The 16,687-nt window shown below is 26.8% G+C and overlaps 1 protein-coding gene across 1 annotated transcript; it reads right to left on the bottom strand.

Annotated features, from left to right (window-relative positions):
- Positions 1-9,430: 9,430 nt before the first annotated feature.
- LOC105366161 (homeobox protein Hox-B4) lies at positions 9,431-10,731 on the bottom strand. Its single transcript, XM_011504493.1, has 2 exons — positions 10,401-10,731; positions 9,431-10,041 (listed from the first exon to the last, which is right to left on the bottom strand). The coding sequence occupies exons 1-2, from the start codon at positions 10,729-10,731 to the stop codon at positions 9,431-9,433; spliced, it is 942 nt and encodes a 313-aa protein (XP_011502795.1).
- Between the last annotated feature and the right edge of the window lie 5,956 nt (positions 10,732-16,687).

Here is a 16,687-nt window from a genome sequence, read left to right on the forward strand (position 1 = left end):
CAAATAGTTTTCGTATGATTAAAAATAAATTTCGAAAGAATAGTATTTTGAATATCAACAAATGGTAAAATGACGATTTTTTTTTCATTAATACTTGTTTATTTAAATTTTTTTAAATACAATCTAGATTTTTAAAGATTTTCAGATTTTTTTAAAGTATTTTTTAAAATATTTTTTAAGAAATTTCAAAGCATCATTTGAAATAATTTTAAACATTATAAAATATTTGCTTAAAAATTCTTTTTAGTTTGAAAAAAATTTAATGACCTTACATTAACAATATATTTTAATTATTCAATTAATTAATTTTAACTTCAGTTTATTTATTTTAATTTATTAAAAATACAGTACAGTTAAATTTTTTCAATTACATACATTTAATATAGCGTTGCTTTCATTTTGGTACTCTGAAATATTTCTAACGAGCAATACTATATTTTCTTCTAGATATTGATTTTATTCATTATTAAATATATTAAATACATGTATTTGTTATATTTAATTAATTGGTAAATTATTTTTGTAAATTACATTAATAACAGAAAATATGTGTACTTAAGTTTGAAAATTTTGTTTTACTAATATTTGGATAAGTAAATTAAACTGTATTATATACAAATTAATATTAATTATATTTACTATTTATAAATATAAATAGTAAAAATATTAAAACTGAAATAAAATTATAACTGTTTCATGAATATTGATAAATTTCAAATTAATTCCGAATTTTAACAGATTTATCTACTACATTAAAAAAGTTTTCTAAATTGTTTATATATAATATATTCAAGATTTCATATATATTAGCCAAATGTAATAGATATATACTTAATTGGTTAATATAATATTCTATGAATATAAATAGATATAAAATAAGAAATAAATATAAACTATATCTATTTATATATGAGTAAATATAGTAGATATTAATTGAGCCTATGATTATATTCTTCACACATTAATAATATAAATATAAGTTAATTTAAAAAAAAATAACAAAGAAAATATTCTCCGTATATTTATTGTTTGTACGATCTTACAATTACATTGTCATAAAAGATTAAAAAATATATTCCAAATGATAAAATGAAACATTCTAGTCGAACAATAAAATACTTTTTTTACAAATCCTGTTAGTCAGCTATTTTTATTTTATATAGGTACTCAAATGTACAAAACGCGTGCACGAAACGAAAGAGGCAAGAAAAAGCATGAAACTTCCTAAGCGAGATGGAAAGTCGCAACTTGAGCGGAATCGGTCATATATCAAAATAATAAGCATCGTGTCTCATTCATTTGTAAACAGCAGCGTTAACACGCTCTTAAGGCCCGTCTGACAAATGGGCATAAAAGCGCGTCCCCGGCCTGCCTTCGGATAAGTGTCACGCTACGACTTGACATTGTCAGGAAAAAGTGCCGCCACGAGGAAACGAAACGAAAATCTGATTTCACGTGCTGGTGGCACAAAGACGGTGCGGCTTTTTCCGGAAAATCATCATTTTCTCTCTCCGAGTCGCTCCTTTGCGTTATATTACTGCCATTGCCGCTGGTTGATTTGATGCATCGACTGCTTGTGTCGGCGACTGCACAATGATCTCCCCCCCTACCCTTTTCATCCCTCTGCCGTAACATTCACCATGTACAATTTGCTATATAACTTTGAAGACTGAGAGAGAATATGGAATTCGAAGATTTGAAATGGATCGCTGGATCATGCATTTTGCATCTCCCAATTTAACTTTTTATGATATTGAATGAATATTATTTTATGAAAAGAACGACGACATTGCATTTAAAATTTTCAAACTCGCATTTCATTTTACATTTTCAAATTAATCGACTGTATACAACTTGTCTAATACTGAAATTGATTTCTGATGATTCGTAAATAAGAAAATATTAAAAAATTTTATTGAAATAATAAATAATAATTTTCATTAAAAATTTATTAAGCTAAATAACTACACTTTATTTTATATAAAAATGAAACTACAAATATAATATTTATATATATATATATAATTGATATGTATAATTCATACAAATTTCAAATGATTATAAATATTAAGTAAAGAAAACTACTTTTAACATCTTAATAATTAAACTTCTATTTTCAATTTAGAATACTTGTAATTTAATTAAACGATCCAATCACAACAAAAACATATATGTAATATTTCCGCAATACTGGTATATAAAAATTAATCTATTATACAATTCTGTTTTCATAATTACTATACTGCATTTTCTTAGGTAATCTGCTTTAAATGTTTAATATATTTTGACTTTTATATTCTATTAAAAATTCATTAATAACGTTAAATTTCTTGAAAATGATTGAAATAATGAATAAAATATTTTATTCATGGTACAATATTGTACCATTTATTATTTTCATTTTTTAATTAAACAAATTTAATTATCATGTAAGAAAATATAACGAAAAATAATTAAAATTAATTTTTAATTTTATTTAATACACATTAATATAAATAAATAATGATAGGAACATGAATATGGCCATAAAACTAAAAATAATCGAGGTAGCAAAAATAATAAATCTTTGAATATAGTGGGTTAATTTTGGTGTTATTGTGTTTATTTGATCTATTTGACTTTAATCGCGTATTGTACTCGCGATTCGAAGGGAAGCAACTTCCTTAACTGCTACAAGCTTCTTTTAATGCAAGTAATTTATTCTCAATGTCAATTCTAGATGTCGAAAAGGATGTGAGATTTCAAAACAATTTGTAAGCACAAATATAAATCGCTTATTTTTTAAACGTTTCTTAGTAGATTTCTTTTCAGTTGTGTTAAAAGTTACATCTAAATAATGAAAATTATTTTAAGGTAAATAAATAATAACTTGCATGAAATTAGCAAGCTTGATAAAATTATAGACTTATCAATTTGTATTACTTGAATTTAAAAAGATAATATCAATGTTTTATAATAGTAACTATTATACCAAAATTGATTCAATAAACTTTTTTCCAGTCTATGCCATAAATACATATATATAAAATGAGATTTGATGCTTTGTAAATTTATATATAAAAGTTTCATTTTAATTACTTAAAAATTATATTTGTATATTGTGTTATTATTTGATATGTTAGGAATTATTTTGTGTATGCAATAATTTTATGTATTAAATATTTATGTATTAACATGTATTAAAATTCAAGCAAAGCCTAATTAAAATGTAGAGATAAGAAATTTAAATTATTATTCATGTTAGATATCATCTAATACATATTTCTAACAATAATATTTTATTTAAAAACACAAGTGTGGTTTGCAAGTTAAAATTTTTAAATTCTCATTCATTTATGTTGAATTGCATCATTTATGTTGAATTAAATAAGGTTGAAAAATAAAAATTTATATTTAAAGATTATTATTATTACATAGATAAAATCAATTTGTTCTTTATATAGATAATATTAAAATTGTCATTTCATCAGCATTAAGTGTTAAATACTTTTAAACTTCATTGCATAAATATCATACACAATATTATACATCGATTATTATTGCAAATTCAGTTCCTATAAGGTATTTAACTTAAATTATATCACTTATAAAAATATATATATATAATATTATACAAACAAAGAGCTCGACTAATCATAATCTAAGGCTATTATTATTCAACACTTGCCAAATGACATTGAGCAACGGGAAATAAATAATTATTAGCAGAAAGTATTATTGTAAGTGACGGGTAAGATGAAATTCGACGAGAACGGTTGTAGTAAAAAAAGCGGCAAAGAAATCAGCGGGTGCAATGCAGTGAAAAAAAGCAGTTGCTTGTTGAAACTACTAGTGCAATTATAAAGACAAGTTTGAAAAGGAGAACAAATTCCCTATGACACGTTGACACTTCGCGAAATATCTGGTGAGCCGAGGCGATCGAGGATATGAGTGGCTCATATCCCCGTCGGCAGTTAACTCTGTCGAAGGTAAAGGCCAGGCTCTAGAATGGACTCGCGGTTGCTCCTCAAACGTGTCAGCGCCCCTCACGACGGCTTTTGATTGAGCGCCACTCAAGAGCAAACTGGTTGCGTCCGGGTTCTTGTCGTCACGTTTTTCCCCGCGATCTGCCGAGTACTTGGCCCGCATTTTCTCTCAGATCGACGTTATCCCTTAAACTTAGTATGTTATATAGAACGTCAAATTTCACTTGAATAGCCTTCAACCTATTATTTCACTTATGTATTACAAGCAATGAACAATTTATGTAAACTTTGTAATGAGGAGTTAGTAGTAATTAGGTAAGAAGAAGTGATAAGCATTGAATGATTAGCGGCGACTGTGTGTTCACGTATTGTTATATGTTAATACACTCACTTACATATCTATAGTAAAAATTATTATTATCATTTAATTATTGATAAAATACAAAATTTATTAATCTCTGCAGGTTCATTTGTTATATAGTCATATATAAGAAATAAAATAATCAAATTTTTTTATTAATTTCAATAAATTGTAATACAAAAAAAGATGCGCTCGCTTTCCTCTTATGAAGTGTTCAAAATAGAATAAAGCAGATTGAAATACCATGGGTGACGTTGTTTTCAGCTTTATCACATTTTTTACATAAATCTTTGTCTAGAGATTTTCCACTTCGCGTGATTCATTGACTGTGCTAATTGCCCGGGACCAACTCGAGTTTAATCGGACGGAATCAGCGGAGAACGGTATGTGCGTATTATTCTCGCTCTCCTCTCAGAACAAGCTTATCGCCTCGAGTGACCGAATTCTTTTCGGTAGCGACTACTTCATGGGAGTTGATTGCCAACAGCATACATATTATTTTTTTTATGAACAATTCTACGGACATTTTTTTCTTGAGATTAATTAATGACCGTCAAAACTACTCGAGAGTTCAATAAAGTGTGCATGCCTTTATAGAGGATTTTAATGGCAAAAAGGAAGGGGGAATAGGCACTTTATATTTTTGATCACTGCATATATGCGTTATTATTTAAAAATTTCTTTTCTTTAACCACCTTTTAGATTTTATAACTTTTGAGTATTATATAAACAAGGAGAATTAACAAAATGTAAATATTTTAAACAAAAACATATATTTAATAAATATTATATAACATATATTATATAATAAATATTATAAAACATATATTTAAACAAAAAAATAATATATATATTTATATATATATATATATATATATATATACTCGCACACATATTAGTTATTTATATATTTTATATCAATTCAGTGAAATGGTACTCAAAATATTAATACAATGAATATAAAATACTTTTTACGTAAAAAATTTGTATTTATAACGAATAATCTTGTGTAAATTATTAATACATTTTTAAATGCTTTTTGGATATTAATTCATAAAACAGGAAAATTAACATTATTTGAATGATTATTTAAAAAATAGAAGGGAATATATTAACTTCAATTGCATGTAAGTTAATAATTTTAAATACTTGAAATAAATAATTTTAAATAAATAAATACTTGAAAAAATATATTATTTCTAAAATATATATTTAGTTAGAAACACAATTTTATTATGTATTTGTACAGTGTAATCTTTGAGTTTTATAATAAGTTTTACCGGCAGTAAAATTTGTGCATTGAATCTGTTTATTGTGAAAGAACTGTGATTTTATAACATAATATTTATCAAGGAATGCTGTAAATATTTATAGAAATTTTTAAAACAAGCTTCTTTAAAACATACATTTGTTTTTCAAAAAATTACAATTTCCTTAACTACAAAATTTTGTTCTTAATATAAATATTTAATGAATTAACATCTTAAAGACTTATGATAGTATTATTTCAATTTTTTATGCAGTATTATAATATATTTTAGCGTGTATTGAAACTAAATTTTTAATCATTGATTATTCAATTGATATTCACTAGTTACACAGTAACTATATTTTTGCTAATCTACCTATAAAAAAAATAATATAAATAAAAATATGAAACCAGAGCCCCAATGTTAATTAAATTCCATATAAATCAAAAATAGAATTATGACAATAAAAATGAACTACTGGATGTATTAGCAGAATAAAATTAGCAATACATTCAAAATATATGTTGATGCGACTAAAAATTAATTTTTAATTTATATTAGTTATACACAAAATTATTATCTATAAAGAATTTAGTATAGGTTCAACAAAACGTATTGCTTTTTAAACATTTTGTTCTTAATAAAAATCATATCAATTTCGATTACTGAAGTGTATAATCATATAGATTTAATTTGAATAATTAAACGATAATACTTTAATTTCTGATATTAATTATTAGATACATCATTAAAAAAAATAGATAACTTATTTATATATATATATATGTATAGCTCGATTATATTTTATAATAAAATTAATTAAAATCTGTTCCTATTGTTCATAATAAGGTAAAAACTATTTAACTTTGCATAAAACAACAAATAATAAAAATTTATTTATTTGTTTTATTTTACAAAGATTGCATTAGTTTAATCATATATAAATTCTAAACTAAATCACCGAACTTATTATGTTACTAAACAATAATGAACATTACTAAAAAATAATGAATTCACGTTTTTGTCGAAACAACGCATTCACAGAACTCTTCTTTATAAAATGTAGTGCTTTAATGTACAGTTATTATTATAAGTTTGCAGATTTAAATTGAAATTTGAACAGATTTAAAAATTAATACTAAAGGAAATCTCTTAAGTGAACTTGAAAAACTATTCAGATATAGGTTCATTTATTATATTATAATTATATCTTCATGTTTGATAACGATTAAAATGTACATAAACGTAAAATCTATAACAAGCGCCTAGTTTTAACGATAGAAGTACTTATAATATATAAATTTTTCTTTTCAATTAAAGTGTATTGTTTATTGCTTACAGAATAATCTAAAATGTTGTATAAAAGACGAGTAGGACAAATACAAACTGATATTGAATTCGCACAAAAATATAGTATTGAGATACGTCAAATTGACAAGTCAAATAATTTTGCGACAAATTGAAGTACAGGAATAAAAATTTCAATTTAGCTGCAAACAAATACTTCGGAGAACTTAATCATTTTCATGAATTATACTTGAAAACGCAAACAGCAGAATAAATTGTGCGGCCTACAATAACTGCGATTTATTCTATGTACGCTCGAAGTTACAAGTGCAGTCAAAAGTCTTGATCGTGCGCATACAAGAGTGTGTCCTTCTCTCCCGCGGTTGCGCCGGATTGTACGATATAAGGCGTTTTCATGCTTCCTACAACGGGAGAAACTACAACGGGTCTTCTATGAGATGCTTCGGCGACACGGGCGAATAGGAGAGAAGAAAAATAAGTCGAGAGGGAGAAAGGTGCAGACCCCGGGGTCCCATAAATTCTGGAAAATTTGTCAAGAGGGCCCCCACTTTCGGTCAAATTTAAAGTAAAACGTAGTTAATGGCATTGATCGGCGGAGCGGACCGGTGCGACAATGGCACACTTGTATCGTAAAGGAACCCAGCGGGTACCGCTCCTTGGAGCAGACTCCTCGACGCTGCCAAGGTATGCACAATGTTCAGGGAGAATTTCATTGAAAGCAAGTTCGGCGAAAATGATTCGAGGAGCCATTTGCTACGACGTTTAAAGGACGTTTAGCGCGACCGAGGTCTTTGTGTCTCGGTTTTTCCGTACCAGGAATGGAAAAGTGGGCGTCACGCGCGTGTGTGACTGCTGTCATTACCAGCAGCGTATGTGGCCAAGGGCGGTGGAGATGGAGGAGGAGGAAAAGATTTTCGAGGCGACGCGCAGTCTGGCATGTCATGAATGAAGCTACTTTACTCATTCATCCCCGGTGGATATTGAAATTTTTGAAGATCTACCGTGATTTAAAATGAATTCCAATGCGTCTTCTTTTTTCCAAACTGAAATCGATACATAGAGAAGTAGATAAATAAATATAGAGAGTATGTGTGTGTGATAGGCGTGGGAGAAAGAGAGAGAGAGAGTGAGAGAGATTGATATTGTAAATATTTACTTCATATGTGAGTTATTTTGAATGCTGGCCAGAACTGTTTATATCGAGGAATCAGGGCGCTTGCCATACTTTAGGCGCGTATGAGATTAGAAAGCGAAAGCTTAGTGGATTGTAACAATTGTTTGACAATCACGTGTTTCCGATTCTCCTAACAGCAGATTTATATAATGTTATTTATGGATTATTTTAATGATAATATCATAATTCTCTTTTCGAATTTTAATTTTTATTATTCACTTCATGCATTTGTGGTAATAATGTATTGTTATAAATTAATTATATTTTGTTAATTATTATTTAACTTTCATGTAAAAAATTACATTTATCTCAATTTTACTATATATATTTTTTTATCATACATACACATATATATATATATATATGTATATATATATTTGATTATGAATATATTTCTTAAATATTTTTTTGTATTAAGATCAAATGGTTATTGATAAAGATTTATAATATTTTTGCATGATTTTTATCTTTATAGAATCTGTTTTATCATAACATGCATAGTATTTTTATTTTCCATAATTAGTACAGAATCAATCATTAATAAATACTTTATCTGGTTTTAAATTATAATAAATACACAGTGTATACAAATTTATTTACGAATAAATAGTATTTAGTATCGAAGTTTTTATATGTAATATATATTTATGCATACTATAATATATACGTATGAGTATAGAGCATTTTAATAAGATCATTATATTTGCTTATAATACTTAAAATAAATTAGCGTTTTCAAACGTATGTAATATAGTGAATAAATCGAATAGGTGATAGGAATGGAATGAACAAGATATGTGTCTATTTTAAAATATGTTATTAATTTAAAATCACTTCAATTGTTTGAATATCCTTTGGAAAAAGATAATACATTATTTTATATATAATAAACTATGTATAATATTTACAATAAAATTTGGCAGCCTCACAATCTCTTGGTATTATCTATACATATTTACAAAGTAACAATAAAAATGGTTAACAAAGCTCTAATATAATAATTATATCTTTATCGCTGATTTACATTCTTTTTATATTGATATAAACGTAACTTATTGTAATAGTATTAATTAGAAAAATGGAACTTACAAGCTATAAGGGAACTTGTAAGAATGTCAGTGTAGCATAACATTTATGACTCGCATAAGATTCTATGTCTCAATGTAATAAGCTGTAACGATATTTCATTGGTTTCATTGGTTCCATATAATCTCTAAAAAAAATCCTGTTTGCAAAGAAACTGCCCAGTAAATGGCGTAATTAAAGTAGGAAGCCATTAATACTAAATTGAAGATTAGGCTTATTTAGCACACGAGATCCCCGGCGAAGTCGCGACCAAACTACAGCGAGAGTCGCGAGTCCCTCAAGATATTCAAGAATTGACGATATGCTCGACGGTGTACTTGGTACAGGTAAGAGTCCTCAATCCGCTGATAATAGGTGGGCTCTCGAACTTCAATCTCTTATTTTCGCATTGGCTCTGCTCTTCGTTAATCCTTTTACAAGGTCGGGAGAGATCGTGAGGTGCTAGATTCTTGTCGTAATCTTCGTAAGGCTGCCGCCAAATGAGGGGTTTGATATCGGACGTCTTGTCCTCGATCGGAATTTCCTCTTGATCGCTTTCCTCGCACTTGGCGTCTTCTTCCTTACGCTTGCCGCAAGTCCTCAAACAACAGCACTTTGTGGGAGCTGCAGGTCCGTCCTCCTTCTTGTACTTCACTCGTCTATTCTGGAACCAAATCTTCACTTGTTTCTCCGAGAGACGTAAACTCGTCGCAATCTCGATGCGACGTAGCCGTGATAAATACATATTGCTTGCAAACTCGCGTTCTAGCTCCAGCAACTGGGTGCTCGTGAACGCGGTGCGAATGCGTTTGGAGCTACCGGTAATACCCCCAAGGATGGAGTCGTTTGGCGACTGCGGCGGTGGCGTCGGACTACTGCTGTTACGTGATGGTGAGTCAGCCTTCATGAATGAACTTTCTGTGACATTTGACAATTTTTAGTGAGCTTTAACTAACTTCTTTCTTCTCAAAAATAATTTTAGCGTATAAGCATAAAAATGGGCAATAGCGCTCAATTCGTCATAAAATTTTTGTAAGAATTAGAATTGACGAATTATGCGACATTTGACATAAAAATCATCAAATTATCCTTTTTCTGTATAATATAATGATTTTTTAGACAAAGTAGTTGAGTAATATTGAGTGATCCGACCATTTTGCTAAGATCGGAGCTGATTCGTTCGATTATTTATATTACTTCATTCGATCAATTCTAATTTGACGCTATCAATCATGCGCGTTAATTAAAATTTAGTTGAGTGCAGAAGTTGCCCTTACTTGATATATGATTGGCTGAATTCCCAATAGGTAAGGGTGGACTTTGTGTAGGTATCGATGCTCCCGTAACGACGTTAGAATTTTGAATTGGCGAGCCGAGTTGCGCCTGGTTGACGTTAGCGAGCATTGGTGGAGGTTGTCTAGGTACTGGCCTCGCAAGCTGTTGTTGATATTGCTGCTGTTGCTGTTGCTGTTGCTGTTGGTAGGCCCCAAGTCCGAAGTTGAAGAGATTGAACATGTAGTTGGGCAACTGGCCATTGTAATAAGGTATCGGATATGTCGGTGGTGTGTTGTTGCCGATAAGAGAATCTACCAGGAAGTTGCGTGACATCTCGACTGGAGGTTGGAATCTAATTGTGTTTGAACACTCAGCGCGGCACTGGACTACACATCCAAACTCAAACGTAGCAGTATTGAAAACTAACACGCATAAATAAACGACGCGACACACTCAGCTGCTAGCCGAGATATGAAGTGTCCCTTGACCGCTTCATACCTATATACGAGCTTGACTCCACCCTACAACCGAGGGTTGGTTTTTCAGCTGTAGAATCCTCTTTTGTGCGGAGCTCCGCCTCCTCTCTCTCTCGCTTTCTCTCTCTCGCTTATTCTTACTCTCTCTCTCCCCCTCTCTCACACACTGTATCTCTCCCTCGCTTTCTCTCTCCCTAGCTCTCATTCTCGTTCACGTTCTCTTGATCTCTCTCACTCACTTTTTCTCTTTTTCTTTTTCAGCACCCAGAACCCTATATTTCAGAACCCGAGGGGAACGCAAATTCCCCCTCCCCGACTAGAGGATGTTTTCTCTAATGCGTTAATTCGACGGGAGGCAGTCAACGGCTCTCCCCAGCACTCAATGGAAATTAATATTTTCTGAGGGAGTTAGGAGAGTATGTAATTAGAAATGCAACTGTGATAAAACGAGCTTTTTAGTTGCTTGATCGAAGAGTATTATCGGTGCCATCGCTACTTTCGTACTTCCTTGAATACACCGAGCACCCAGACTTCTAATATGATCCATGAATTCAAATAAATTTATGCATTTTTATTCTTATTCGCTGCAAAATTCGGACACAATATGTAAGCTGTATATATATATATATATATTATCAATTCGTTTTTTCAATTTTTCGATAATCAAAAACCATTTTATTGGGAATTTTATATCGCACTAAGATACCGAATTCTTGTCTTGTACTTACACGTAAAATAAAAATTTAATCGATTGAATTTATGTATGAATAAAATATTGTACTTTCATTAAATCAAATATACTATGTGTTAAAGTATACATAAAGATTCAGCTAGAAAATGTTATTAAATGTATTATACACAACATTATTCACATCTTTTTCTTCCCATATATTCTTATTGCACAAAGCTTACACAGATTTCAAATTAGCAGTAAACAGTGATATTATCTACTTTTAACGTCAACGGCTTTTATATGTATCTATAATGGCTTAATTCTGCTTTTATTCAAATTTGATATTACATAAATTCATTTGAATCTTTCTGTATATTTACCTTCATAATCATATTATCTTTATATATAATTTTATATATTAATTTTATATTTTTATAAATGTACTATTATCAGTGAATTTAATTAGAATTGAATCATTTATTATGATTAATAAATTCAAAAATTATTTTTTTCTTAAATTTTATAAAGAAATTAAAGTAATAAATTTAATAAATTTAATAAATTAAAAGTTAAAATAGTAGTTTAAACGCTTTTTTAAAAATATTTCCAAAATATTTTATGAATCATCACTTAGAAATACTTAAACAAGAATGTTTGAATAAGAAATAATTCTTAATACAACTATAAGCAATTAAACAATTATTATATACCGTAGAACGATAATATTTGACATAGAAAAAGGCCGACATGCATGATTTCTATAAATTTTAAGTGAATATTAGAGAAATATAAATATTCGAAAGGAATTATTTATTTAAGAATTGTAAGATACCTTTGAACAAGTTTATCTAAGGGAAGTGGGTCACGGACCATAATGAAGAATTTTTTGCCTGTTCAACTACCACTGCCTGTACTTATCGACAACTTTATATTGAAATAAAATTTAGTTAAACTCTATAATATTTAGTAATAAATTACTATTAAATATATTACGTAAAATATAACGGTGTAGCTTATAGTATAGACGTCAGTAACTCATTTGTATATCTTATGACACGTCCATTATTTTTATAGTAATTTTCCTGTGTAAATTATTAGTTACTTTTAATGAAAACGAAGTATTTAAAATCCTAAGATAGGCTCAGAATATCGTAACATTCGGCCGAAGAATAATTTATAAAAGCGAACTCATTCATGTAGTATTACTACACCTACATTGTAATAAAGATAGCAGTTAGTTTAATGATGCGTAACCGAATTTAATTTATTAATGATTAATAAATAAAATATTAAACATTGACCAACTGTTAGTATAATTCCAATTTCCGCAAAATAATTTGATAATAATAATGAGTTTAATTACTTGATGAACATTAATTATAGCCTGAATAAATTTAATTGTACTCTGTAAAACTTGTGAATAGCGTTCATGTAACTAAAACATGAATGCGATGGTATTTTGTAATATATTTATATTAAATCGAATATTAAATAAGAAATAACTATTATATTATTTAATTTTTATGTTGAAAATTATGTTGCCATTTAAATAGTTAAGCCTTAAAATTTTTAAGTTTTGTTAGTTTGTAATTTCAACCTTTCATGAATTTTTCAAGGATTTTATTTTTAATAATACAGATATATCATAAATAATGAAGCAACATAATGAAAATAACAATTTTAAATCAAATATCTAATTGAATATCTACTTCGCAATCCAAAGATGCATTTTGTATTTTTTTTGTTATTAACTCAATAAAAAATTTAAGATTTAAATTAAACAACTTATAAGAATTAATTGATAAATATTCTTTATGAAAAACTTGGTTCTGTAACAAAACATCTAGTTGCAAATATGAGCACTAACATATAAACTAGAATTTAAGATTTGGTAATCAAAGCTCATTTAGTTTAATAGAAAATGCCCGTTTTAATTTAGTAAATCTTACAGTTTCGCATATATCAGTCACTAAAACTTGAATTACGTATAATTATTAACTCGAACATTATTTTAAAAAATTCACCAGATTAAATAAAAATATTTTCTACACAACTTACAAAAATGAGTTGTAAAAATTAATATAAGCTTAAAATATAACAATATAAATCTACATTCAATTAAAAAATAAATACTACATGTGTTAGATGTTAGCAGGATTGAAATATAATTTAAAGAATTTTACTCAATTAAATATGTAAATTTAGGTACTTTTACAATATTCCATTTTTTAATGAGTATTACTTAAATCGGTAGTTTAGTAAAGGAATTAGTCAAATAAGGTCAGAAAATAGTTCGATACGTCGTCTTTATATACTGAGAAAAGTTTAATAGGACTTTGTTTCTTTTTGATTGATTTTTCTTTCCTGAGCTAATTGGTACTATGTAATAGTTTTTATAAATTCTATTTTAGAAAAATTTTAAAATTATATTGTCGCAATATTTTTGAAAACATGTAAAATTTTGATTACACATTTAATTAAAGATAATTTATTTATTTTGAAAAAACATACTTGATTTATAACTTTTTAAATAGACATTTATTATTCTTAACCTAATATAAATAAATAAAAACCACTATGAGCAATGAACGTCAGCGTAATAAAAGTATTATAGATTTAAACTATAATTAACTTTTTATTTTAGGAAGATTACAACGTTATTAAATTTTAGACATTTGTTTTAGTTTTTTCTTGATATTTTTATTTTATATTTTTAATTTTTTTTTCATTTTGAGTTTATGTCGATAAAATAAAAAAACAGTTAAAAAACTAGATATGATATGAAAGTACATTTCCCATATGAATAATAGTAATAATTTATACTGAAATGACATAAAAAGAATCTACTTATAAACAAAATCAGAGCAAATGATGCATTGATCAATCGAATAAGTGTTTATAATAAGACCACATTTTAAAATCTAACATTTAATAAACAAAATTTGTCATAAAAGCAATCCTATAAAAATGAACTAGCAAAGATAACTGAAAAATTTCCACTATTTTTATAATGCATTTTAGGTCAAAAGTAATCGCTTGTTTCGAACTTAAAGACTGATTTCTTTATAAAAATCAAATTAGATTGGGAAATTAAAAAGAAAATTTATCGAGTTTAAGGAATTTATGAATTTTTGTAGTGTAAATAATACTTTCATTCAGGAATTTGTATCATTCGCAATTGTCGGCCTACATAGTTCTCTGAATTTTTATTACATGGGTGATTTTTACACGGCTTTTCATAAGTAAATAAATCAATAAATGTTATAAATAAGAAACTTCGTCTTATTTCTATTTAAATTCGTACTTTGAAGAGGTTTTAAAATATAATCAAAATTAAGAGGAATAGCATCATAAATTAATCCTTATCAAAATAAAAAATTTATAAATATAATTTATAGGATGTATTAATATAACATATTAGAAACTGAAGCATAGATGTTTATATACAGATTTAAATATTATTTAATTATTAAAGTGAATAAATATTAAGTACATATTAAATTATTTATCATAATAACATATATAATTTGTATATAATGTATCCCTTAGAAAATATCAGAATATCTGAATAAAAATAATTTCATAATTTTCATCGAATTCTGTTTATGAATGTTAAATGTTCAAGATAAATAAATAGTAGTTTATCAATATTTTAGAATTAACTATTCATATTTTACTGTAATAAATTACCAAGTTACTGATAAATTACAACTTGAAAAATGTTATTTCATATAGAAATAATTTCTTATAGAATCTAATTTCATATAGAAAACCATATAGAAATCCTTATTAAAAATTTTTTCTTGTACATAAAATATTCTAAATAAATTTTATAAAAATAATATAAAAATATTTAAATAAATAAGCTTTCAATTAATGCTTTTTATAAAAGGAAGAGAATATGATGCATATATTTTTTTTAAAATTACGAAGTCTATGAAGAAAATCTTAATACAGTTTTTATTATGTAATACAATCATAATTAAAAAATATTCCTCTATATAAAAAAATTAATAAAATATATTCTTGAATACTGTAGATTTATATCAAATTAAAGAATTTACATACTTTATTTGTAAAGATAAAATTTTTTAAAATAAATATTGTAAGAAAATTTTATTATTTTATAATATAATCATAGAAACATATTTCATTATTGTAAAAATTTGTAATATTAACAAATTTCGTAAATTTTAAATAGGTAATTAATTTTGAATTCAAATAAAATTAAATTGAATAAAGAAATTACAAATAAATAATTATATTAAATTTATATAAATTAATATTGTAAAGAATATGTGCCATTAATTTATTTGACGATTAAACAGTGTATCAATTTATTAAAAAATTATTCAACCAATCATTAAAATGATAATTATAATGAATATTGAAAGATAATATCATAAAGCTAAAGAATATAATGCTAAAAGAATTACATCTGGCAGACATCATTTTATTTTGGTGCATTCAGACCTTTGCATTTTAAACCATTTAAATTTCTGTAGCGACAATTTCTTGAAAAAAACTGTACTCTAACTGTTTTCGAATATTCCGGAAATTAAAATTTTATTTAATTTTATCCATTTTATCAGTGCTGAAGGAAGTCGAGAATATAGTTTCTGTGAAAAATAGCGCAGCCTTTCAAAGCCGTTAAAAATTCGCATGTCTGATTCGCTAGCTTTGAAAGCTATTTGCATCGCTATTATTATGTTATTATTATACTTTCACCACTATTCAAATTCGACTTTGCTTTAACCACTTATAACTTTAAAATCAAATTTTAGTGTTAAAATTCAATACTGCTGGAATATTCAATTGTACATATCCACTGATTTCTTAAATTTTTATGATGAAAATATATAAAAGATGAAAAGGAAAAATAAAATTTATTCATGATAATTTAAGTTTCCATTAAAAAAATGGATTATAGTTTGAATAATTAACTTAGTTAATATGGAAATATTATAGTATAAAAATATTCAAATGTTCAAAATTTATAATTATCATACACAAATACTTATTTTCATTGTGAAGAATTATACAATAAACTTACACTATAAATCTTTAAATATGTTAAGAAAGTAATTAACTTGAATGAAATATATAAACGATAAGGTGAAATATGAAAAAAGTCGATCAA

The sequence above is a fragment of the Ceratosolen solmsi genome, unplaced genomic scaffold (assembly GCF_000503995.2).
Source record: "Ceratosolen solmsi marchali unplaced genomic scaffold, CerSol_1.0 scaffold10, whole genome shotgun sequence".
NCBI classification, from domain to species: domain Eukaryota; kingdom Metazoa; phylum Arthropoda; class Insecta; order Hymenoptera; family Agaonidae; genus Ceratosolen; species Ceratosolen solmsi.

Bases quoted from the DNA above. Each gene is read 5' to 3' on its own strand.
- LOC105366161 (XM_011504493.1), bottom strand. From the start codon at position 10,731: ATGTCACGCAACTTCCTGGTAGATTCTCTTATCGGCAACAACACACCA. The intron at 10,042-10,400 runs GTAAGGGCAACT...CAAATGTCACAG, and splicing joins TTCAGCCAATCATATATCAA to AAAGTTCATTCATGAAGGCT.